At 45.3% G+C, this 25894-nt stretch overlaps 1 protein-coding gene across 1 annotated transcript; it reads left to right on the top strand.

The window, feature by feature from the left end:
• Window positions 1–7362: 7362 nt before the first annotated feature.
• Window positions 7363–25359, top strand: Sft2d2 (SFT2 domain containing 2). The gene is made up of 8 exons (XM_034513187.2): window positions 7363–7519; window positions 13415–13501; window positions 13635–13720; window positions 14991–15072; window positions 16172–16207; window positions 16294–16349; window positions 18082–18111; window positions 20609–25359. The coding sequence occupies exons 1-8, from the start codon at window positions 7457–7459 to the stop codon at window positions 20646–20648; spliced, it is 480 nt and encodes a 159-aa protein (XP_034369078.1). The 5' UTR covers window positions 7363–7456; the 3' UTR covers window positions 20649–25359.
• Window positions 25360–25894: the final 535 nt, after the last annotated feature.

Genomic DNA, 25894 nt, shown 5'->3' with positions numbered 1-25894 from the left:
GGTTGAAGCTAAATGAAAAGAACCAGGGCCTGGGAGTTGAGGGACCTCCTGCCATCTAATAATGGTCTGGGGTTCCAAGCTTGTTCTCTACCAAGCACACAGCTGCTTCTCACAGCCCACGGCTCCACAGGAGATGAGATGGGCACCAGCAGCCCTGGCTTGTTACAAAGTTTAAAAGTTCCTGTATTGTAAAGCAGTGTCCTTACATTGCTAAATCTGTTGTTACACTTCCCAGGTATGTGCATTTATGAACTTAGTTCATTTTGTCCTGCCCGGCATTCAGGTTCCTCGTGATAAGCAGCAAGGGGTATGACATCTTCAGCAATCTCAGACTCTTCATGAGTCAGAGAGAAAAGGAAAGAGAGAAAGGCACACAGACACACATACTGGACGAAGCAGAAAAGGCTACACTGCTACGTTATTCTTAGTTTTTACATCTCAGGATAATTGACCGTATGTTTTTAAAGTATTTTTACATTCCATAAGTTCATAGTATCTTTAAGCCAATAGTTCATGTCATATAGGTCCATAAGGTTTAAGGAGTTACAGCAGAACTGTTTACATGTCTTTCCATTAAGACTAGTACCTGACTAAACATCTGTTTTCTAGCCCCCACCCCATGAGTTCATTATAAGTTTAAAGCAATAATTTTTGGGGGGTGGGGGTGGGGTTCGAACAGGGTTTCTCTGTGTAGCCCTGGCTGTCCTGGAACTCACTCTGTAGACCAGGCTGGCCTCAAACTCAGAAATCCACCTGCCTCTGCCTCCCAAGTGCTGGGATTAAAGGCGTGTGCCACCGCTGCCTGGCTAAAGCATTTATGTCATAAATGATCATATGTACAGTGGCTTGTAATCACAGAACCTTACTCTAACAGTTCCAGGGGACAGAATCTGGGACAGAATCAAGGTATTTAACAGGGCCATGCTCTCTCTGCCAGCTCCTGGGGAGCCCTTCCCTTGCCTCTTGCCTCCTGCAGCTGCTGGTTGGTGTTGGCACTCCTTGGTGTGTGTCTGTATTGCCTCTGTTGTCACCTTGCTATGTCTGTCTCCTCTACCTTCTTATTGCATTTAGCATTGAGCTAAATATGAGACCCACCTCTAGTTCTGGCTACTATCAAAACACTTACATGATCATAATCCTTTTAACATTCACAGCTCCCAGGGACGAAGGCATGAACGTCTTTAGGGGCCACTTTTCAGTTTACTACACTATGAGAGGGCTTACTTATTTAGTGTGTGTGAAGACCCCCATACTCAGGAGACCCTTCCTCAAGTCTCAGGAAATCAGGACCACCCAAAGATCACAAGAAACCATACCTAGATGCAATTAGCAGAGGTTTATTAGGGAAGAAGCCTGGCAGCCAGCGGTCTCACCACGCATTCCCGTAGGAGTGGGGTTTGACCCCAACATCCAGTCCGTGGAGGAGCGTTTTAAAGAGGAAAACCACAAACCAGGGGAGTGGGGCGGGGGTGAGGGGTTGCCAAGGATATATAACATAAGAATAGCGAAACATTCCAGAGAAACCCACCCTGAATGGTTTACCATGTCACTGTGTCCCACCCTGTCACTTACCAACTATTTCAGATTAACTATCTTCACTTCTTCCAGCTATAGCCCCACCTAGGTGGCTTGCACGGTCAGGAATGTGTCTTCCTGCCTTGGGCCTCTCCCACCCATAGGTGGGCCTACTGCCTGAGGCTTGAAGAATGTAATTCATCCAGCAAGTGTCCTGGGGTAGTGAAGGCCTAAAATCTTATTTTCAGTTCCGAGTTCTGGGACCTGCATTTTTCTGCCCAGGTCTAAGGGCAAAGAAATCTACACATATTTGATAAAATGGCCTTTATAATTTTTCACTCTACATGTGTACATGGTGTACTAGTGTGTGAATGTGTGTGGAGGCCAGGGATCAACATTGGGTGTTTACTGCTCTCCAACTTATTTTTTGAGGCAGGGTCTTTCACTGAACTTGGGGCTCATTAATTTGCTACTGCCTCATGCCTCAGGCTGGTGTGCCAAGTACTTTAACAACTGAGTTTTTTTTTTTGTTGTTGTTGTTGTTTTGGTTTTTTTTTTTTTAACAAGGTCTCCTGTAATCAGGAACTTCAGGAACTTGCCCATCCTCTTGCCTCAGCCTCCTGTGTGCTGGGATTGTCAGCATGCACCACCAGGCCCAGCTACCATGAGATCTTAAGCAGGGCAACAACTCACTCAGTCTGACCATCTTTCAGGACATGGCACAGTCAAGAGAATGCCCTAACACCATGGTCAACCTAATGGAAACAGAGCAGAAAGAATAGTGAGTCTCAGAAGCTCTGTCAGGTGGCCAGCCTAGAAGCTTGTGGCCCTGGAGCCTCAGAAATTGTACACCACTCCCTAATGCTTTTCTTTCCTTCCCTTTCCCTCTTTTCCTTCTTTCCTTTCTTCCTTCTTTTTTTTTTTCTTTCATTAGACAGAGTATCTCTATGTAGCCTTGGCTGGAAGCCTCCATATAGATAGAGAGTTGCCCTGAAACCCAGAGATCTGCCTCTGCCTCTGCCTCTGCCTCTGCCTCCTCTGCCTCCTCTGCCTCCTCTGCCTCCTCTGCCTCCTCTGCCTCCTCTGCCTCCTCTGCCTCCTCTGCCTCCTCTGCCTCCTCTGCCTCCTCTGCCTCCTCTGCCTCCTCTGCCTCCTCTGCCTCTGCCTCTGCCTCTGCCTCTATTCCTGGCTTCTCTTGAGCTTTTGAACCCCTCTGTGGCGGTTTGAATGCTTGGCCCACAGGAAGTGACACTATTAAGAGGTGTGGCTTTCTTGAAGTGGGTGTGGCCTTGTTGGAGGAAATGTACCACTGTGGGGGTGGGCTTTGAGGGCTTCTCCAATGCTCAGGCTCCGCCCAGTGCAGAAAACAGTCTCCTGGCTGCCTTCTGATCAAGATATAGACCAGGCTGGCTCCTCCAGCACCAAGTCTCCCTGCATGATACCATACTTCCCACCATGATGATAATGGACTGAACCTCTGAACCTGTAAGCCAGGCTCAATTAAATGTTTGCTTTTATAAGAGTTGCCTTGGTCATGGTTTCTCTTCACAGTAATGAAACACTAAGAAGTCTAAGACACCTTCCTTCCTATACACAAACAACATTTTTACTTTAGAGGCCATCACCTGGTTTCCCTTATTGCTGCTGCCCCAACCACATGGCTAGGGTTCGAGGAGTGGACAGGTATCTCTGGCTACATATACCTCCTCCTATGTGTGCTTGGAAATATTTGATTTAGGGGCTTTTTAAAAAAAAATGAATAAAAGCAACAATAGAGTTGATACTGACAGTAAATAGAGTGTTTGGGTTTTGTTATTGTTTGCTTTTAAGTCGGGGTGGGTGAGTAGCGAGTGGGTTAGAAAGAAGCAGCAGAGACCCAGGGGAAGCATCCCTCCTGCAGGCTGGTCTGACCTCTGGACACTGGGATAGGTCATTGTCATCGGCAGTTCTGTTCCTGTGTGCCCGCACCAAAGTTCGATTTTTCCCCACCCCGCCCATATATAAGTGCTAGACCCCTGAGCTACGGGGTCAGTCCTTCTATCCCCTATGTGAGATATGGGGATATGGGCTGGCCCAGAGCTCTGATTTAATAAACCACCTCATATACTTTAAAAAAAAAGTCTTCCCAAGAAGTGTGTATACCAATACATCCAATTATACAAATTGTCATGTGCTGTGTATTATGTGTTTCTTATGTTGATATTGTTTTGTTCTTAACTCATTTCTCTGAAGTGGTTAAAAAAAATCTCATCACAGACTGTCATTTGTAACTTTATCTACTTTGAGAACAGGAACTGCATATTCCCTTCCCAGCACATAGCTCACTAATGTTTTTCAAGTGAATAATAAGGAATGAATCAGCAGTCGTGGGAACACTGTGGGTAGAAGGTCAGCTTTAAGACAGTTGTGCAGAATTCTCCTAGACTCTTAGGGGACTATTTGAACAAAGGTACAAGCGGCAAACAGACTCTGGTGTAAACGTTTCCGTACAGCCCCTCAAGCAGCCTCTACAGTCAGCCTTAAGCACTTCCCCAACTCTCTAGCACAGGGGCAGCTTGGTCTCAGAAATTCCATCCAAGGATCATATGTGCTTCATTCTACCTCTGTGCCAATGATGTCAAGCATAGTGTGTAAAAATGCACAAGTAACTAACTGCATGAGATGAGCAGGTAGGGACAGAGGCTGCCTGAGGGTAGGAGAGGCAGCCTCATCACCCAGGGAAAGGTGACTGGCTGGAAGGCTTTTCTGGACTAAGAACTGTGTATGTCAGTCCTGTGGCCTGAAAGGCACTTTTCCCTCCTGCTGCAGGCTGCACTCATGCATTTAGAACCTTGTTATTGGGTGGGTGGGTGGCCACATGGTTGTTATCTAATATGGATCCTTCATCAATTCTTGAATACAAAAACTGTGCATGAATACATCCACAGAAAGCTTGTTTTCCTTGTTTTGAAACAAGATTCTCCTGTATTTTTGATATCTTGAACAGATTTGTATTTCCTCTGGGATAACTTGGTGTCCTCTGCCTGGGCCACTTAGCTTGAGTCATAGCCCTAAGAATTTCAGGACCTGAAAGGCCATATATCAGCTTTAAGTATTTAAAAATTAAAAAGGTAGCTAGCTGTAACACCAACAAACACACATAAAGCTTTTATTTGATCAGAAATTGGCAATATATCAGAGATGGATGAAATTTGATCACTAAAAATTTAGAATATATTATTGTAATGATGAATTTTATTTCAAAATAAAACAATTGTTTTTTCATTTTAAAAATTTCCTGGGCAAGAGAAATAGCTCAGCAGTTAAGAGCACTGGCTGCTCTTCCAGAGGTCCTGAGTTCAATTTCCAGCAACCACATGGTGACTTCAACCATCTATGATGGGATCTGATGCCCTCTTCTGGCATGCAGGTGTACATGCAGACAGAGCCCTCACACAGAAAGTAAATAAGTAAATCTTAAAAAAAAATTTCCTAACATATTCAAAACTCTCCATGGAAGATAAAGGTAAGAAATGTAACACATTTATTTATGTATATTTAACACATGCTAATAAATTAAATTACTACACAATAATAATAATAGAGATGAAAGTTTTTGACTTTTTGGAGCTGCAATTTTGACAGAGATACTTTTTTGTAATCCAGTCTGCTGTTCTGTGCTTTAGGATCAGTGTCATGAGCCTTGTGAGTTCTGCCTAAACCTCCATGTAGAGACATTTAAGAACAGTGTCGCACGATCAAATCTCCTTCAACCTTTGTGTGCTTTGTTGTGAGCACTGCACTGATCTGAGAGTACTTCTGGAGCTGTCAGTGTCAGTGCGATGAGAGGACAGGAAGCACATGCTCAGTGTTTGTCAAGCATCCTGTTCTCCAGATGTTACTTGTGAAGATCTCACATTGGAGAGGACACAGACTGGAACAGGTGTGATAATATCACGCTGTGTGTGGATGAGCTTTAAAAAAAGTGCTGCCAGCACACAGAGGAAAGAACTGCCCACGTCAGTGTTGTGGTTTGTTTTCTGAGATAGGGTTTCTCTGTGTAACATAGCCCTGGCTGTCCTGACTTGCTTTGTAGACTAGGCTGTGGTGAACTCACAGAGATTCACCTGCTTCTGCCTCATGAGTGCTGGGATTAAAGGTGTACACCACCATGCCTGGCAGGTGGTATCTTAGGGTTTTATTGCTGTGAAGAGACACCAGGACCAAGGCAATTCTTACAAAGAAAAACATTTAATTCGGGCTGGCTTAACAGTTTCAGAAATTCAGTCCATTATTGTCATGGCAGGAAGCATGGCAGCCCACAGGCAGACACGGTGCTGGAGCAGGAGCTAAGAGTTCTACATCTTGATCTAAATATGGTAGGAGACTACATACCACACCGGGCAGAATTTGAGTAAAGGAGACCCCAGAGCTTCCCCCACAGTGACATACTTCCTCTAACAAGGCCACACTACTGCAGCAAGGCCACATGTAATAGTACCATTCCCTATGAGTCTGTGGGGGCCATTTCTATCAAACCACCACAGGTGGCTTGGAAAAGGCATCAGAGCTGGGAGAACTAGGACAGCTTCTACTAAATGCTAACCAAATGCCCCTCTACTCCAGACCTGTCTGTCTAGTCATGCTTGCTTTCCACAGCCACATTTGGAAGCAGCTGTGCTCACTTTACAGAGGAAAACAGCTGGGGATCAGAAAGGCTAAGGAGCTACTTGCTCAAGGCCACATAAGTGACAAATGACAGAGCTAGAATTTTGATTCCCAGGTCTTTCTGACTCCAGTGGATGGTCTTTGCAGTGTGCTCTGATGTTTGACTTCTTACAGAGATGTGTAAGAACTCACTGGAGAATGTAGCAGGTAAGAGGCATCCCAGAAAAGGCAGCAGCACCTGATCTTAAAGGTCTTATGAATTTCTGCAAGTGAAGAAGGACGCTGGAGAACTCACAAGATAGTATGTGGATTCTCCCTGAAGCATTACTACTCTCCTTAGATGGAGGAAGGAGGTGGTAAAGTGACCCAGTGTTTCTAAAGTTCTTCTGTGGTCTCCTTTCCCGTTTTTTTTTTTTTTGGAAGCAGGGACAGTGATGGGAACTGAACCCATAGCTTTGCGTATGTTAGGCAAGCATTGTCTCACTGAGCTACAACTCGGTCTCAGTGCTTTTTCTGAACCAATTTAATCTTAACATAGGCGTTCCAGATATCCCTGGCAACCAGTGTGCAAACTGAGCACATTTCTGTCCTGTCTGGAAGATCCCATGACTTCATCTGGATTCTGCTTCATAGCCTCAGTAGTGCTGCAGACTGAAGTGAAGCATTTACCAAACACAAAAATATTGGTTCTCCTCATCATTTATGATCTGTTCTCAGACCTTGTCCAAGTCATACCTCCCGAGCCACCATTTCCCCTAGGAATTACGTTGGAATTGATGCTTTTATGAATATACAGTTTTACTTCTACAGCCTGTTGCACACTGATTTGTTGCACTTAGCACTTGTTAGTGATTAACATTTTATAATTATTAATATATAAAATTTATTTATTTATTTATTTATTTATTTATAGATCTGCGGTGTACACACAACCACCAGCGGATTAACTTCAGCATCCATGGGTAAGTCTGCGAAAGGCCTGCGTTCTTCCAGGCCCTGGCACATGGTGGTGCTGGTCGCTGGAACAAATCCGCGAAGTCGCGGGACGCAGCTAGCTAGCTCTCCTGTTAGGTATCGCCTAGCGGACTTCACGCCAACTCTTCGGGCTCCCCCCCAGGTGACCCCTAGGGGCTCGTTCAGGGGGCGTGGCTGGCGCGGGGCATGCCGGGCAGGCAGGTGGGCAGGTGCCTGGGCGGGGCGCGCCGTGGTTGGCAGCGGGCGGAGGGGCGGCGGCTGCGCACCCGGAAGAGCCGTCGGCGGAGCGAACGCCAAAGGCGGCGGACGGGGCCCTGACATGGACAAGCTGAAGAAGGTGCTGAGCGGCCAGGACACCGAGGACCGCAGCGGTCTGTCCGAGGTGAGTGCAACTGGGGAAGTTGGCGTTTCTTGGAAAGCTGTCCTCCTCTCCTCCCGCCCGCGGCGCAGAGCTCTGCTGGGACACAGCCACAGGTGGCAGCGCGGGCTCTTTGTGGAAGGCGTGGCTCTCGAACCCTCCCCAGCGTTCCCTCCGAAGGGCTGGAGGCTCTGAAGCAGGACCTGAGAAATCTGTGGAGTGGGAGTGTGGTGTCCTGGACCCCCGGCCCCGACCCCCCCATCCCAGCCCGACCGGCCAGGGATTTGAAGTTGCTCGAGGCCGGCGGCCTTCGTAGAAAGATCCACCGCCGGATCGCGGACTAGTTCAGGTTGTGGGGTGTGAGAACCAGACCTTATGCGTACTGCTTTGTAATTGTAAAACTCTGTGAACGCCTAATAACAGGGACCTACCAGGTCTCTGAGTCTCCAAGGTTACTTCCTAGACTACAGATTTCCAGCACGCCCGGAGACTGCCAGTGTGTTTGTTTTATTAGTAGGACTTTGATGGCTCCGCAGCTTGCTCACTAAGGCCCTGTGCTCCAGAGCCACCCAGAATGTCGTATTTTAGGTGCTTTGGAAGTTTGTTTACATTTCCTTTCTTGAAGATAGAATTAGTTTTACTTGATGTTTCCTTAGTCCCGGTTTCCCCTTCTGAGAAAGATGCTGTAGCCCTTTTCCACTTGGAAATTGGAGTTCCTCTTTAATGTTTACTTGTGCTTCTTGTGGTTTCCTCAACATTCTGCTCCCACTTCTGTGGTTGAGTTTGTTCTGAGTTTTGTCTTTGCAACATACAACTGCACCTCAGACGGAGTAAGACATTATTTTGAAGCCACATATGAGTGACCGTGGCTCCAGGACAGATTCAGGTTACTGCAAAATCAGTGTTCTAACATGATAACAGTTTGATAAGTTCTTAGAATAACAAAACAAAGTAATAAATTAAGGTACTTTTCAGACGCATCAATGGAAGCAGTAAGTAGGCAGTTACAGCAGCGTGGAAGAATCTCAGCTGCCCCTCCGAGAGGCTGGCTGATGGCATTCTAAGACCTTGTTAAGTTAATAAATTCCAAGGTGTTTTTTCCTTGTAGTTACAGATAGGTTAGTCACTATTACATCAGACACAGGTGGGTAAGAAATGACTGCTTCCGTGGGGGCTAAAGGTAGCACAAGATTAGTTGCAATCAGGCTCTGGAGTGCAACTTTCCAACCTCTGCATGATCATTAAAATTCAAATCAGTGATTTTCATGTTTTAATTTAAAAAAAAAAATTCTGGCTTCATGTGAACTTTCATATGAGATGGAGCTTACAAAAGCCCCAAGACTTAGGTGACCGTCACTGTCATGTAAAGGTAAGCTCTGTGGAGGTAACAACACGCTGTTGTATAAAATTGGGTCTTAGGGGAGACTGGTGGAGGGAGCGGTGTTGACCATGAGGTGTTGTTCATCTTCTCGAGTGATGTAGCGCCATTTGAAAACAAATTGCCTAGTCGCCCCTCCCCCCTTCATCCCCTTCTTCCTAAATGGTGAGTGCCTGTGTTGGATTCAGTGAAGGGCTTTGATCTCCACTTCAACTCAGGCATATGTTACATCTATTTTTAAAAGATTGTGGCTTCACTCTTGTTTGAAGATATTCTCAGTTTTCTTTTTCCTAGTACAATTCCTGTTGATATGCGTCATTGTGTGACCATTTCCAGTTCTTGAACTCCAGGAAATATTCTGTAGCCAGTAGAATTCTTCTTCGGGGATGTTTTGGCTTGGTAATCACTTACTAGGCCCCACCTCCTTTTAAGTACTCACTCGGGGAGTTAACATTTTCCATGGTTTTGAGTCCGGAAAAACTGAAGGATTCTGTGGTTAAATTCCTGTTTGTGTGGTTAGCTGGATGGAGTCGCTTTCAAGTCTTTTCAGTTATATAACCTGTAAGAGGTTACCAGCAAAGTTATTCTAATTTACTTTAATGCCAACTGAAAGAGTGTGAGAACTTCTGTCTTCTGTCCTTTCTAGGTAGCTGTAGTGTTGGCAGGACCCGTACACACAGCCTTATGATCTGAGTCTTCTAATTGACACCCATCTTCATAATCACACTTAAGTTCTGGTTTCAGTAGAGTCCTTTCTGAAAGAATAGGCTTTCTGTTGTCTGGAAAGGGTTCTTGGGACAAAGAAGGTCTGAAGGGTGTCTGATCATACCTCACAGGAATAACACAGCATTCCTTTCTTACTGGTTGCCCAGTCTTACCTCCCTGGGCAGTCCTTAAGTATAGCTCTTGGCAGTAGTCTGTCTTCCTTCTCCATCCTGGAGTCAAAGAGACCTTTGTGTATGACCGCCAGTCAAACAGCTTGTGAGTACATTCCCTACACATTCTGTCTAGGTACTGTTTTAGCAGTTTTGATTTTTGAAAAAAGCTCTGTGCTAGCAGGGTTTCCAGAAACAACAGCTTAGAGATTTTTCTATCAACTGAATTAATTCACTTTCAAAAATTGACAAAAAGTACTTTCCTTTCATGGAGTCTACTTAGAAGAAGTGGAACAACAACTTTCTCCTGTTTCCATGACAAAACGAACACACATACAGTGGGAAACGTGGTGGTGAGTTATCCCTGTTCCCTACTAAAGAAAGGTAGCATTTGGATGAGCATTTAGACAGGGTCATCTTGAGACATTTGTTGAACCAAGTATTACTCTTGTCTGACAGTAGAAAGCAGACCATACTTTTTGGCAGAAATGCTTTGTCTTGCCAATGATTTTATTTTTTCTTTTTGTTTTTTTGTTTTTCCAGACAGGTTTTCTCTGTATAGCCCTGGCTGTTCTTGAACTTTCTCTGTAGATCAGGCTGGCCTCCAACTCAGAGATCCGTCTGCTTCTGCCTCCTGATGGGATTGTTTGCCACCACCACCTCCACCACCCCTACTGTCCATCTAAAGGGCCACTGCTAGTCTCCTAGTCAGTTGGGAACCGAACTCTGGTCACCCACAAGACAGGTGGGGATACTCATCACTATGGTAACAAGGATGATGCTTATCAGTGATTTTAATGTTTTCTTTTCTTCTTCTTCTTCTTCTTCTTTTTTTTTTTTTTTTTGATTTTAATGTTTTCAAAAGCATGAATCTTACTGTCTTGCTCAGATTCTGGAATGTTTCCAATGCCAAATCTAGTTCAACTTTGATACTTTACAGTTTATCTCCCAAACAGAAAAAGGTTGGACTTTCTGAGTGTGGGTGTTGATGCTGGTGATGCCCGGCAGTTTACTCACTGCCTTGAGACTCCTCTCTTTATATGGCTTGGTTGTTTCCACCATGCAGGATTGGGAAGAGTGGGAGCTGTTTATTTCCTTCTGCTCTTGGTGGGGAATTAATTACATGAATTAGTCAGAAGAGGTCTAACTTGATTGTCTAGGGCCCTGTCAAGCCTGGGAGCAGCATCCCATGGTTACTTTAGAGCTGGGGGAGTTGAAACAGACTCTTCTAGGTGGACCAGTAGCCTCTGCTTAGAAACACAGGGTTCCACTGTTGGATCCTAACATGGAGGTACATGCCCTCCTTTTTAAATGTATATGTGTGTGTGTGTGTATATATATATATATATGACTATAATTAAGTATATGGAATGAATGGCATGAATACACATACACACACACACACACACACACACACACATAATTTTTTTGTTTCCCCCTTCCCTTTTCTCCCTCCAAACCTTTTTGTGTATCTACACTGGCTTACCTCCTTTCAGATTCATGGCCTCTTTCTTAATTCCTTCCTTTCTTTCTTCCTTTCTTTCTTTCTTTCTTTCTTTCTTTCTTTCTTTCTTTCTTTTGTTGTTGTTCTTGTGTTGCTGTTGTTGTTAGTGGTAGTTGTATGTGTGTGCACATGCACGTGTGCGACCTGCTCAGCCTGTGTCATGTCACTTGTCCATGTGTAGTTTTCAGCTGATCATTTGCTGTTAGATAACTGGTTGGTGTGCTCGCTGGGGAAGATGTTTCTCCTGCTCCAGCATTCCACAGTCGCCTGTGGTGGTCTAGGGTTGAGGCCTCTTAAGTTTTCCCCTTCCACTTTAGCATGTCTGTGGATGTTTCCTTGTTCGGGTCATGTTTAGGCAGCCTTGTTAGACTAAAAGGGTGTAGCTCCTGACATTTCTAGGAGACACAATCTTATGTCTTCTACCTACCTGTTCCTCTGGCTCTTAAAAGTTTTTCTGCCCCTTCCACAATGACCCCTGAACCTTAGGTTTCCTTGGCGAGGGGTGAGTACTACATTTACCTGTGGGATAAGGACAAATGTTTGGAATGTAGTTAGGGATTATGTTGCACCCCTTTTTGAGGTGCTAGAGATGGAGCCCAGAGTCTTGCTGCTAGGCAAGTACTGTAATGCTGAGCTACACTCCTAGCCCCCCATCCCCAGTGTGCCTTCTCTTCAGGGTCATACTCTGCCAAGTTTCTGCAGATGCTCAGAGGGTGTGTGTGTGTGTGTGTGTGTGTGTGGCATTGCAGGGTCAGTACCTGTGACTCTATGGAAGTTGGGGGAGGGGGCTCCTTTTTGATAACTTAAATACCTTCTCTTGGGTGGAGGTTAAGCCTTTTTGCACAGTGCCTGTCATATCTGGGGAGCCTCTTCATCATCTCTTCCAGCTTCTGGTTTGACAAGTTGGAAATAGGTCACTTAATCAGGGCCAGTCAGGGCTGAGGGAGTGGTCCTGCTCACCTGCCTTTCTCCATCAGTTGGGTGGCAGTGCAGTTGGCTGCTTAACCCTCTTTGTGAGGCTGTGCTGCCTACATAAGGGGAGCTTGGGTGTGTAAATACTGACCTGGCTCTGCTGATTCCATTTGATCTCTTAGTTGCAGCTTCTAGTGTCCATCTGTGGGCAGTGGACCCTCTTGTATCTTATGGAGACTAGAAAGGCCTCTGGTACAGAGACTTGTCATCTTCAATATGGGGAAGAGCCATTGAGATCTGCTCCAACTTTTCTATTTTAGCAGAGTTCTCCATGAAATTTTGGCTTTCCTTCAACTTTACCTGGAGCAAGCATTAATCAGACTGAGAACGGTAGAGAATCAAGAAGCATGGGTAGTGATTAATTGGCTGGGGTTGGCTGGGTGGTTTGGCTGTTGGTAGCACAATGTAAGTAAGACTTAAGAAACAAGGATGCGTTCTGGTAAATATGAGGCCCTTCTCCCTCTGAGGTCCCGGAAATGTTGCAGTGACTTCTAGGGTGATAAGAGAGATAAGGGAACATGGACCAGTGTCCAGCCCTCATCCTCATCTTCTCCCATGACCCAGGCCCTGCCTGGCAGAGCCCCACCCTTCTAGTTGTAGGCTTGTCCTGCCCGGACTGTTGTAAAGGCTGTGCTAAGGTCAGGCTCCCTGCTTGTGCTTGAAGCAGGAAGTCTCTGCCCTGGGGATGCCCCACCTGAGGTGCAGTAAACAGAAGTTGCTGGAAGGAAGAGTCAGGTCTGGATAGGAGTTCATAGCTCTGCTAAGAGCTGTATGTGAAGGCTTTGTGTAGCTGTGAGTGTGTAGGATTCCATTTTCCCTTCTTTCATCCTTCCTTTCTTCCCTTCCTCTACCCTCCTCCTTTTGCCCTCCCTCCCCTCTCCTCTTCTTCCCTCCTTCCCTCCCTCTCTCCCTCTCTACCTTCCTCCCTTCCTCCCTTCCTCCCTTCCTTCCTTAATATTTTTGTCATGTATGTGTGTGTGAGTGCACGGGCAGCACTCATGTGGAGGCCAGGGAGGGAACTCAGATGGACAGGCTTACACTCCAAGCCCCTCTACCCGCTGAGCTATCTCACTAACTCAAAGCACCATTTCTATTGGCCCTTAAGACCGTTTCTAAATTAATTGTGTTTTGTTTGTTTGTTTTCAGTAAGTGTGCGTGTATGTATATAATTGTTGTTTTTGAAACTGCAGGTTGTGGAGGCGTCATCACTAAGCTGGGGCACCAGAATAAAAGGCTTCATCGCATGCTTTGCTCTAGGAATCCTGTGCTCACTGCTGGTAAGATTTCCTTCTGTCTGCTGCCTTTGCCTAGTTCTCTGTTGTAGCCTTCCCTTTGCCCAGTTGCTGTGTGGCTCTGGTGTGTGTGGAGGGTCACGGCGCTCACTTGCACGTGTCCTCTGCTTCCCTTTAGGGTACTCTTCTGCTGTGGGTGCCCAGGAAGGGACTCGGCCTCTTTGCAGTGTTTTACACCCTGGGTAACATCACATCAATCGGGAGGTAACCTTTTTCTTGTTTCTTTTCTTCAGCCTTGCTATTTATTAGCTGATAAGTATCCATGGTATTTGAGGGAGGAAGGGAGAAGGATGCTCCGTGTTTTTAAGGATACGGAAAGAAGGCAGATACTTGGCAGGTATCACATCCATATCTTCTTATTTCAAAAACATCTTATGTCGTAGTTTATCTCTGTGACACCCCTGGGAGAAAGCAGAAACCGTGTCACTGGTGCTTTGTATGAGGGAACTATAGCAGAAAGCATTGGAATAATTTCTCCCAGGTACACGACGTGGCCAGCCCTCCCTGTGCTGTTCTCACTGCCCTCAGAGACTGAGAAGCAGCTGCTGCTTCTGAAAGGGCTCACCATGTGAGTGGCTGTGAGACTGGCAACTGGTTACCATGTGATGCCACACCACTCTCCTGTGGTGAGGCACATGATGTGTGCTTTCCAGAGGAGGTCACCCATTCAGCCTACTTCAGGTATACAGATAACTGTATTGACCTGGTTCACTCTGATACTTCAACTGCACCTGTATAGATAATGCTGGTCCTGTCTCCGATGGGAAATGCTGGCCTGGCCCTATCAGAATGCACGTCAGGAACCTGACTGGGGCATCTTTCCTTTCCCTTTCTTCTTCCCCATGTTTCTATAAATCACTTCAGAGTCCTATGGGGAAGGGGATCCAGAGGAGATGTGGGCTAAGCTCTAGCTTTGTCTTCCTATGTGATCTCAGGTACAGTCACCCGCAGCTCAGGGTTGTTGAGGGGACAGAATGAGTGCTGTATGTAACACCTGGCACTTAGCTGGCTGAAGCTGGCACACCAGCAACCGTAGTGGATGTTATTGAAATTCCTGAACCTGTAGGGCATGCTTTTTGTTTCTAGAGTCCAAGTCTTGGTTTGCTTCTATGGGTAGGTAGTCAGGGAGGCAGAGTAGCACCTCAGAGAGGGTGGTGTGCAGTGTGGACAGAGCTGCTCTCTGCAGCAGACTCGGTCGCACTTACGCCCTGCTCTTACATAGTTGGGTGACCTTGGTTATGTAACCACCTGGGCTTTTTCTTCCTCTCTAAATCGAGTGTACTAATTGTCTCTACTTCAGAGGTCCTCGATGGATTAAATGAGGGCAGGACACAAAAGGCCTGGGAGTCCAGTGCCTGGCAGGAGCTGTTCATGCTAATACTATTCTGTTACCGATGGGAGCTCCTGGGGAGGTGGCTGCTGTGCCTCTTGTGGCTCTGACCCACCCTTAATGGCTTGTGTGTTTGCCTCTTAGTACCATCTTCCTCATGGGGCCAGTGAAGCAGCTGAAGCGTATGTTTGAGCCTACACGTCTCATCGCCACAATCCTGGTGCTGGTAAGGACAGACTGCTTTCCACCTAGGCTTTGTAGAGGAGGTCCTGTCCTTTCCTTTCCTGTTTTACCCTAAGAATTAAATATGGCCTCATGCATATTAGGCCAATACTTTACCACTGAGCTACACTCCTTTTAGTTCTTCTGTTTGAGACAGGGCTTCCTAGGTTTTTCAGATGGGCCTTGAAGTTACTGTCTCCCGCCCGTCTCACTCTCTGGAGTGCTGAGATCTCAGGCATGTACTGCCGTGGATGGCTGGAAGGTTTCCTCTCTATTCCAGCAACACAGACTAGAGCTTTCTTTTTTTTTGACCCAGTTATTTGTATAGTTGTCAAAATTTTTCCAGACCCCATTCTCTAGATTCCTAGAATAATTATCAGTATTGTGGGATTTGAACTTGATCAGCATACTTTAAATTAAATTTTACTTTTTGTGCATCTCTCATTCATTCATAGAAGAATGTTCTCCAAGGCCATGACTATATTTATATTTATCTTTATTTATTTTATATACCTTTATTTATTTATCTTTATTTATTTTATATAAATAAATGGTTATATTTACCGTTCATTTATGTCCTTTCAGAGTACAGCGCTGGGCACAGAGAATGGTTAGGGCACATTGATTAAGAAAAGGCACTGTAGGCGGCTGGAACACCTATTTTTTTCCCCAGCTTTCAGATGTAGATGGCCTAACAAGTGTGTTGTAGAAAAACTATCTAAGAAAGGACATAGAGCAGTGTCAGGTGACAGGTAAACTGATAACAGGCTTCCTGGCTGTGAGGGTGACATCTCAAGTTGACCCTTGTTTCAGACACCTTTTCTCCAGAGGATAGAATTGACAAGGGTTAAGTTGCAGAGGTTTGTGGTCAGCTACCTTATGTCTTGAATGAGAAGGTTGGTGGTTGAACAGCTTGTCAGGAAAGGTGCTCTTCTTTGCAGACATTTAGGGAAAGCCTGAATGTAGAAGCTCAGCTTCTTTGCTTCAACCTGCATACGTTGTTATTGTTGAGTTGGATTTCCCTTCCTGACGTGGTGGTTTGGATGGGTTAAACGTTTTGAACTGTATTACACTATTAATGAATGTTCCCTGTCTCTTTCTAGTTGTGTTTTGCACTTACCCTGTGCTCTGCCTTTTTGGTAAGTGTGAGCTTTAGTCTGCTGTGATCTTTGTAGTTTGTAGCTCTTGTCACACACGTTCCAGTAACTGTGCCATTTTTCTCTAGTGGAATAAGGGACTTGCACTCATCTTCTGTATTTTGCAGTCTTTGGCCTTGACGTGGTAAGTGACATCAGTGTCCCTTCCTTGTCCCCAGCCCTGCCTCTGACTCATGGAGGGAAAGGAGGGAGAACCTGTGTGTTGTGGGTGGGAGGGTTAGGAACACCCAGAAGCTCTTGAGTTGAAGAGCTGTCACTAATGCAGCTGGAAGGCAGATGAGAGAAGCCGGCCAGCTGACTTGGCTGACCACCGACAGGTGGCGTTAGTGGTTTTGAGTGGTCACTAGAGGCCACTCATTTGTGGCTGCAGCATTTTTGCTGAGCTCACGGTTAGTTGTGAGATGTACAAATATTACTCAGCTATTCATGTCTGTTAAGTGCCTAGACGATGAAGTATTATAAGAGCTTAGTAAAAAAGGCCAGGAGTCAAACAGACACTACCAGAGAAGGATGCTGGTGAGAAAATCAGTGATCGTGATGGAATGTGTTCTGTAGAAAGACACAGAGGGCATTGTCAGCTGAGCCAGGGGAGCAGGAGCTGGCCAGTGAAAACCCATGCGGATGTGGTGGCAGCATACACGCTGGAGGCCAGTGGCCCTGGGGAAGATTAGGAAATTGGAACTCAAAGGCCAAGTCTAGTTAAAGGGTGACCAGAGACATGGCTTTTTAAAGCCATGAATGGAACTGTAGATTTTTTGGTTACTTAAACCTATGTATAACATCCAAGGGAGATGGGGGTCATAGGGTGGCCTGTATTTAATCTGAGGTATTTCTGTGTTGCTCTGTAAATTTAATCCAGGAGTAATGATGTCTGGCAAAAGAGTTTCTGTATAGTGTGATTATCCTATTTGGGATAAAATGTCTGCTAGGATACAGAGAAAATGGCCAGTGGGCATTCTAAGTAAACGACTCCTGGCCGCCTCGTTAGTAGAGATGGATCTAGAGTATGGAAACTTGATCCAGTCTTCTTTTTTGGAACTTTGAACTTGTGAAGAAATACTCTGTCAGACTGCCTTTCAGAATTGACCATGTTCACAGGTAAATAAGCCTGTGTACTTGCCACGTGGGTGGCGTGCAGAAGTGTGGTGCCTGATTTTAATATGGGGCACTTTTGCTAGTAGGTGTTAGTGTGGGCCCGGCTCGATGGCTTGCGTTTGTACTTGGCTTTCTTCTGGGTGCAGAAACTGGTTTCTACATATACATGGCTCCTTCTCAAAGCCAGTCCCAAGGAGTCTGCATTCTTCTGGGCTCAGGAAAATGGTGATTCCCTTTGAACTGATTATTGCTACGCTTATCTGATGTCTAACACACAGGGCAGGTGTCTCTCCCTGCATAGTCTTTCTTACAGGCAGTGTGACTTGGGTTCTAGAAGCATTGTAAGCATTGTGCCAAGGTACATTTTTTTTTTTTTTTTATTAGTGGGAGTGGGATAGAACACTGATCTCACCTGGCTGAAGTTAAATTCTTTTGAGAACTTACAAAGCATTAGAACACAACTGTTGAGGAATTTATTTTTATTTTCTGCAAATAGAACTCTGCTGCCATATGGGCACCTGGAGTCTGCCTGTCTTAGGTGGTTAAACACAACCACAAGCAAGGCTAAGGTCAGAGGGTTGTAGTTGTATGGGCCCCTTACTCCCCTCTGTCACATAGCTACCTCCGGGGCAGACACAGTGTGAGCACACACGTGAGTGCACGCATCAGATAAATCCCTGGTTACTCTCAGAGCCTCAGGAGCTTTCTGCTGGGGCTCTCCCACTGCCTCCGTTTGATCTTTGGTTTGTTTTTCTTTGTAGGTATAGCCTTTCCTACATCCCATATGCAAGGTAAGACTGTGTTTGGATATAGGGTTTCTTTGATTTGTGCACCATGATGTGTTTACATGGGGCTTATAATTTTTTAAAAGATTTATTTATTTTTTAATGTGTACTTTAAATAGATATACTGCATGTATATCTATTTAGCATGTGTGTGTGCATTTTTGTGGAGGTTAGAAGAGGGGCTTGAATCACCTAGAACTAGAATTAACAGATGGTTATAAGTTGCCATAGAGGTGCTGGGAATTGAGCCTGGGTTCTCTGGAAGAAGCAGCCAGTGCTCTAAGCCACTGGACCATCTCTCCAACTCCTGATATGGTATTTAGTTTGGAGATTTTAGTTTAGTTGCAGAGAATGCATGTTCTTTATCTATCTTTACTAAAATTCTTTGAGCTAGATAGGCACAGTTCATGCATCTGTTTTGTAGATCAGTATAGTAAGGGCCACGAGTCTCCTGATCTTCTTAGTGATCACATTCAGCTAGTGATATGTTGACCAGACTGAGTTCCTGGTGTTTGGGGCATTCTACTCTGATGGAAAGTACTCAGAGGCACATTAGTGTTCCTTTAATCTGTAGCTTTAGGTGATGATTTGAAAGGTGACCAGTTTAGTGTAACTGAACAAGAGCCATGGGGTCCCTAGTACTTGCCTATTTTCTTAGAGGGCCTCACTCTGGAAATTTTTGGAAGAATCTAAAGGGAAAGTAGGTACAGGCCCCTAGGGGAGCAGTGCTTCTTAGTTAGTGGACCTGGTGGCTCTAGACCACCAAGACTCAGAGGAGACCTTGATAACCGGAGCGAGTGGGGCTGGCTCATCAAGTGAGAGGCTTGGGAGTTTGTTAAAGAACCACTTCTGATGGTGGGCTTTTCACAGTTAGCCACAGAGCCTTTGCCTCTGATTCCATTCTAATGAAACCACATAATTTCATTCTTCTTGGTCATCTACTAAATAAAAATGTTTTCCATAATTGTGTTGAGGAAATGAAAAATTGTGCAGGGGCTGGGAGGAGGTAGGGCATTCTGTCTTGTATGTTCCAGGTCTACTGCCAAATCCAGTGGTGATTTGAAGGTGTTTTGGAGTGAGGCTAACAAGCTGATGAAATGTGTGCCTGGGTCCCAGGAGTATAACAGTTGTGAAATACTGCCTTTGGGGCAGGGAGGAACTTACTCTGCGAAGAATATGGACAGGGATGTCCCAGGAGTTAGCGTGCTATGTGAAAGAAGCCAAAGTCTTCTATATCTGAGTATCTAATGAAATATTTATCAATTTGGCAACAGCTTGACCATATCTTCATGCCTAAGCTGCCTACATAATTTACTAGGCCCAGTGAAAATGAAAATATGGGCTCTTGCTGGCTGTGGTGGGGCAAGCCTTTAGTCCCTGCACTCAGGAGGCAGAGGCAAGTTCCAGGAGAGCCAGGGCTAAGATATGTCATCAAAGTGTTAACCAGAGTAGACCTTTCTAAGCACAGAGCCTAGTGTAGTCACAGTTACCTACAAAACTGGAGTTACTTGGCATCTTTCCTCAGGGGCTCAGAGTTGATCAGAATGGGCATGTACAAGTGATGAAAACGATAGTTCCTTTTGAACTAGTGAGCTTTGTTGAGCCAGATAGATATTTCCTTTAGTAGGAGGAATCACAAAGTGAGTTCTAAGTGTGGCTTTTAGAATAGGCTTTCCCAGTGTCTACAGAGCAGATCACACAGCAGTAAAAGTTCTAAGACAATGGGAGTTTGTAAAATAGGTTAAGCAAATTTAGGTGGACTCCTGCTGCCCAACTTCCCAGATCCCATAGCATGCTGTGTGACCTGGCAGGAAGGGACTTGTTTTGGCCATAAGCCCCGTTACTTTACAGAATACTCCTGGGACTTTAGTATGTAGTAGACTTTAAAGTCTTTCACTAGAGTCTTTTTAGATTAAAAACAAACAAACAAACAAAAAAAAAAACAAAAAAAATTTTTTTAAGACAAATTCTCTGTGTAGCCCGTGTAGGCCTCAAACTTAAAATCCTTTTGCCTCAGTTCCCTGAGTGTTAGCATCTCAGGCCTGTATCACCATGCGTGACTCGTGATGGCTTTTGATGTTAAAATTCACTGCCTGCTCAGGCAGTTGGATTCACTTACATCATGTGACCCCTGAGTCCTTAGTTCCTGTCCACCAAGAACACAGTGTCAGACCTGGAGTGGGGTGAGGGTAAGAGCTAAAGTGTCTTCTCTCATTATGGTAGTAATTATCGTTTGCTACATGCCTGTTCTTTGCATGTATTCATGGGCAGTCTGCTTATCATGGGATAAGTGGCCACACCCCAACTGACAGATGAGGAATTTAAAAACTCCAGCACGACCAGTAATTTGCCCAGGAGAAAGTTGCTAAGAAATGTTGGTGCCACAGTTTGATGTAGTAAGTCCGACCTCACTATTTGCCCTCAGCAGCACGGTACCTTGGGAAATGCTCAAGAATGGTCTTTGAGTTTTCATGTCCCATTTATCTCTGTTTTTCCTTCCTAGGGATGCTGTGAAGAAGTGCTTTGCTGTGTGTCTTACATAACGCACTGCCAGTGTGCAGGGAGCACTGTGGATGGAAGCTGGTGGACAGTTCTGTAAATGCCCTCTGAACCTCTCTCTCACAGACACGTGCCTTTACTAGCAGCAGTGTGTTGCTTGCAATTTGGACATTTTTGAGGGTTGCCTGTGGGAGCAGACACAATGTGAGACAACTCTCCTTGTGACTGTTATCCTCTGGGAGGTACTCCACCGAGTTCTCACAGGACAGTCTGTCTAATAGCAGCACATAAACCTCAGGAGGCACTGATTCCCAGGCAGCAGCAGGAAGGTCTAGCAGGGTCTCCAAGAAAACCATTGCTACAGCCCCACACAGCGTCTTCCCTGATGTTTGAGAACAAGTGATTCTGCCTGTCCTAAGACCCCTGGACGCCTGCCCTGGATACATTGTTCCTTTTTCTGGATGGCACCTTCTTGCTGTTCTGAATTCAGCTGACTATGGAATGTATTTATAGTGTTCAATGTGGATTCTTTCTCTTGCCCTCACCTCCTATGTCTTGTCTTGTGACCTTGTGATACTGGTTAATTGAGAGTGAAGTAGTGATCTAAAATGCTATTTCCTTTTGGACGAGAGCCATTTGAAAGTGAAAAATCTTCATGTTCCTTGCTTTGTTTATTTGCCTTCATTATTTATAAATGTTTACTTTCCGTTCTTTGCTGGAGTTGGGATAAGGAAAGTGCATGGAAGACAGATCCCTTGTGGGCCTTCAAGAAGTAGGCATGCCTGCCAAGCAACCTAAATGGTCCAGCATTGACACTCAGCCCACACTGGACATTGGCGGTCAGCCTGTAGGTGGTCATGCTGCAGCCTAGTGCCTAACCACACACAGCGTCCTTGTGTTGGGGATCTTGTCTGGTCCTCATGAGAGCCATGTGAGTTGTCTCACTGCAGTCAAGGACCAGAGCTCAGATTGGTTTCCATATCACCTGGAGCTCCAGCTGTGGCCTGATGCTCAGTCTTCGTTATGACGCTGAGTCTCCTGGCATGGCTCTGCTCAGAGCCTGTGTCACCTCCTGGCCTTTTCTGATTTCAGCATCACTTGTGCTGCCTTCTACCTGCACCCCCATTTTGCTTTTTGGCAGCTTACCTCTGCATCTGGATGGCCACCATCCCATGGTCCCTTTCAGCTGCTCAGTGTGTCCCTGGCGTCATCAGTGCCCTGTCTTGACAGTTTGAGGTCCTGGCAGTCTAGGTTTGCCCTTTGCTCTTTGCTCAGGGCCAGCTGTTCCATCCTGACCTCTGTTTTGTCACTGCCAGGCCACAGGAGGTGAGCACTCGTCTCTGCGGTTGTGGCCAGTTGCTGAACTGTGGCTAATGACTCTTTTTCTTCTGAGATGGAGTAGTATGGATAGGCTGATGAGGAATGAAGTGGAGGGTAGCTCAGTCTTTCAGGATTCTTGTCATGCTGTTGAAGGCATCTACAACCTGTCTTCTGTCAGGAAGCAAAATTACATGCTACTCTCTGGCTCTGTGAGGCACATTCATGTCCTAAGAGCCTTGGGAATCGGTTCAGGTCTCAGAAGGGCTCAGGTGTGAGAAGGGCCGTTGGGGAGTTTAAGGGTACCCATGGTTCCTAGCTGACATGAGGGTAGGGTCATTGCTGTAAGCTCCAACTACCTTGTGGTCATGTACTTAAAAGGCTGACCTCTCCACGCCCTTGTCGGTGACAGGGCTTGAGCCCAGGTATCTTTTAAAGATGTTAGCAAGACTGAATAGCATAGCAGTGTAAATGTGGGCTTCGAAAATAAGCAGGTCCAGGTGTGAGCTGTGGTCCAGTCACATGCTGGTTGAGTCCTTGGAAATTACCTAATGTTTGGTTCCTCAGTTTCACTGTTTCCAAATAGTGGGCTGACAAATCCTGCTGGCTTGCTGGAGGATGCCAGTGAAACACAATGTGTCAAGTGCTTGGTGTGCGCACAGCAAGCCGAGTCTCCATGAACTAACTGATGAGTGCTTTCGGTGACAGGATGGGCGCGTGCCCATCAGTTTGTCTAGCATATTTAATTCTGTGTCCATCACTGTAGACTGCCGTGCATTGCCTCACTGAATGCTCACAGTGACTCAGACAACGCACTGCACTGCCTTCATCATCATAAAGTAGTAGTGGCCTCAGAAACTCCAACCAGCAGGGGCATCAGTGAAGAGGCTCTAGACTGAGATCAAGTCTGAATAAAAGGCTTTGGCCTAATTCCTACAGCCTGAGGCCGGTTTGCCTCCACAGCTTGAGTCTGGACACATTGAAGCAGCTTTTGGATGACTGTCTTCTAGAATCTTCTAGACTCCCAAATTTTTTTCTTCAGTTGCCTTATCCCTTGGTTGTGTCTGACCCTGCTTTTGTTGGACTGTGGAAGGAAGAAAGCCACTTCAAATCTGTGAAAGTTTCCTACCAAGCCAGCAGTAGTGACTAAAAGCAACTTAGTAAGGCCGAAGTGGAGAATTAGCCTCTGACTATGGCTGTTGTCGTTGTCTGTTTCTTCTCCTCACCCTTCATTCTTCCCCATTCACTGCCCAGTGAGCAGTGCCTCACTGTATTGCCAAGCGATGGAAGCAGTGAGTGACCACTGTAGAGGTAATGTGCTCCTCAGTCAGGCTGTTTCCAGGTGTGGGGACATCAGGCCTGCTGCTGCCTTCCCTGGGGTGCAGTCTGTGGAGTGCTGCACTGAGAACAGCATTATGCCTTCTGGACCAGGAGAGTAGCTTCAGGTGGCCTTGGCTGGTCCTCCCTCTACTTCCTGCTGATTGTTGGGACGCTGTGGGGGTGGGTGCCTGCTCACTGGATTCTGTCTCTCTCACAGTCCTTTTTCACAGACCAAGCTCTAAGGGAGCTTTTGTCTCTCCTGCTCCTCTGTATGGCTGCTGCTCAGACCCCAGCTCTAGGCATCTTGTCTTGGGGAAGGGTGAGATACATTCCCAGCTTGGCATTTTCACCATGGAGATGGTCTCAGTGCTTGAGTGTCTGTTACTCTCATGGTGACTTTGTGGATTATGTCTTAATTGCCACCTCCCATCCACATAGTCACTGTAGGCTGAGAGAACAAGAAATGAAATTACAAACTGCATTCCACATAAAATTACTTTTTAATACACTCATTAGAATAAATAATTAGCATCAGGGCAGTATCTGAAACAGAAGTGAAGGGCCAGGCTGGTTTGGCTTTTGTTGTTGGTATCCCTGTGAGTGACAGGTTTTGCCATGTACAGGAGGAGACTTGGTGGAATGAATTGGTCAGTCGAGGTGCACTCATGACTGGATTTCCTTTCCTGTGTGCACCCTTCTGCCTTTACTCTTCCTCTGGTCACTTCTCAGTAGAGTCAGTTACATACCCTTTGAATTTACAACCTAAAACTTATTTCTAGTTAATTAAAAAAAAATCAGTGTTTAAAGCAGTATAAAGATGCCTGCTAGACTGTGTGGCAGTTTTGTTTTTAATTTTCAAGTTATTTTTTTATAAGCTTAATAATATGCTATAGCTTACAGATAACATCCTTTTACCAGTGAATGAACCTTAGCAGAAATTTATTGCAAATACACATTTTTCCCCTAGAAGTCTAAATTGCTTAGGAAGTTTTATTAAAAGGATTGCTTAGGGCGTGATCTTAAAGTACCTGCCAATTCATTTTTTGCTTTGAGATCTTGTGTGTTTTGAGGCTAGCGAAGGGGGAACGCAGTGGAGTTTGTTTAATCCCACTTTACTTAGGATGGGGTATTTTCTTTGAGTATGTCCAGCCCTGCTGTGACATATGGGAGACATTTGAAATTAGCTGGTAGTGGAGCCTTTGTTCTTATAAGTTGACAACATAAAGTCAGATCCCTTCTAGCACAGCTGCTAACTGACGAAGTAGACTTGGGTATGCACAGAATGACTTTCTGCAACCAGAGAAAAGTAGGCCCAGTGTATAGGAATTCTGTTAAAAGATGAGAGGTCAGCCCATGGCATCATAACAAATACTGACATATGCTCTCTACTCAGAATAATGGCGTTGCTGTATGGAGTGCTTGCCTAGCATGCATGGGGCCCGGGGTTCAATCCCTGGAAATGCATACACTGGCCACAGGGGTGCATGACTATTATCCCAGCACTTGGGGAGGTAGAGGCAGGAGGATCTAGAGTAGACCCTATCTTAAAAAAAAATCAAATGAAATCTGGTGTTTGGGCCAATGCACATGGCTCTGTCTATTAAATGTTCAAAAAGAAAGTTTTTTTCTGGCTTTTTCATTGTGTTTGCTTAACTTGAATATGGCAAGATTAAAAAAAAAATAGCTCCATGAACTCTGTCCTTGTAATTCTGATTGTGAAGTTGCTAGTGAGGGTGTGCAGAGTCAGTGATGAAGGCACTGGGGCACATTCCCCAGCAGGAAAACCACATCCAATTGTCTGTGGTGGCCTTGTATGCCTTCAGAACATTGTACCTATTCTAATAACAGCTTTTTAAACACTTTGTCTAAAAAAAAAAAATAATAATTTTTATAATTGCATAGGTGTAGTTGATTTTGAATGCTACTGATTGTATAACTGAATTTTTATATGCAAAAACATATTCTTGAGTACCGCCTTTTCTGTCTTGAGGATGTGGTTCATATGTTTTCTTTCTACTCACGTCAGAGAGAAAGAGTGTTGCTGGAGAGTTACCTCTCCCTTTCACAGCTATTTCCTCCCTTTTCTCCAATAAATGATCCATCATGATCCTTAACAAATCTAGTGTTGTCTCTTAGTCATGTCTGTTTCTCTGAGACTCACTGAACCAAACAACTGTAAGATGTCTTAGTGTATAGTCCACATTGTTGGTCTGTTTAACCTCCTACCTACCTCCTTTCCCCCATAGATACACACACAGTTGCTATATAGTCTTTTTCTCAAATGCCTTAGAGTTTAGCATTGATCTGAGGACCACCAGCATTCATGCCTCTCTGACACTGAATACAGTGTGACCAGTGACTTTGTGCTGTCACTGCAATGATCACCCATCCCCTCAGACCAACAGCCAAAGAAGCCACTTCATAAATAAGTTGCTTCTTGTCAGGTATTCTGTCCCTGCCATGCTAAAGGTAACCAACATATATGACAACATGGCTCTTCAAAAGATCACAACATTGAATCCTAAGATGCTAAAGTGTGTAAAATGCCAGGTAAGATTCGTAAGGTTGCTAGTGAAAAACTATTGAGAAGATGGGAAATTATGGCCAGGTCCTGGGAGAAGGGAGCAGTAAAGAGAAAGGTCAGCAGAGTAGA

The sequence above is a fragment of the Arvicanthis niloticus genome, chromosome 10 (assembly GCF_011762505.2).
Source record: "Arvicanthis niloticus isolate mArvNil1 chromosome 10, mArvNil1.pat.X, whole genome shotgun sequence".
NCBI lineage: Eukaryota > Metazoa > Chordata > Mammalia > Rodentia > Muridae > Arvicanthis > Arvicanthis niloticus.
The sequence above is the reverse complement of the archived record's forward strand: the minus strand, read 5'-3'. Positions and strand labels throughout refer to the sequence as shown.

Coding starts and splice junctions, on each gene's coding strand:
- Sft2d2 (XM_034513187.2), top strand. CDS start 7,457: ATGGACAAGCTGAAGAAGGTGCTGAGCGGCCAGGACACCGAGGACCGC. Junction 16,350..18,081: donor CAGTCTTTGGCCTTGACGTG/GTAAGTGACATC, acceptor TTTTCTTTGTAG/GTATAGCCTTTCCTACATCC. Junction 18,112..20,608: donor TCCTACATCCCATATGCAAG/GTAAGACTGTGT, acceptor TTTCCTTCCTAG/GGATGCTGTGAAGAAGTGCT.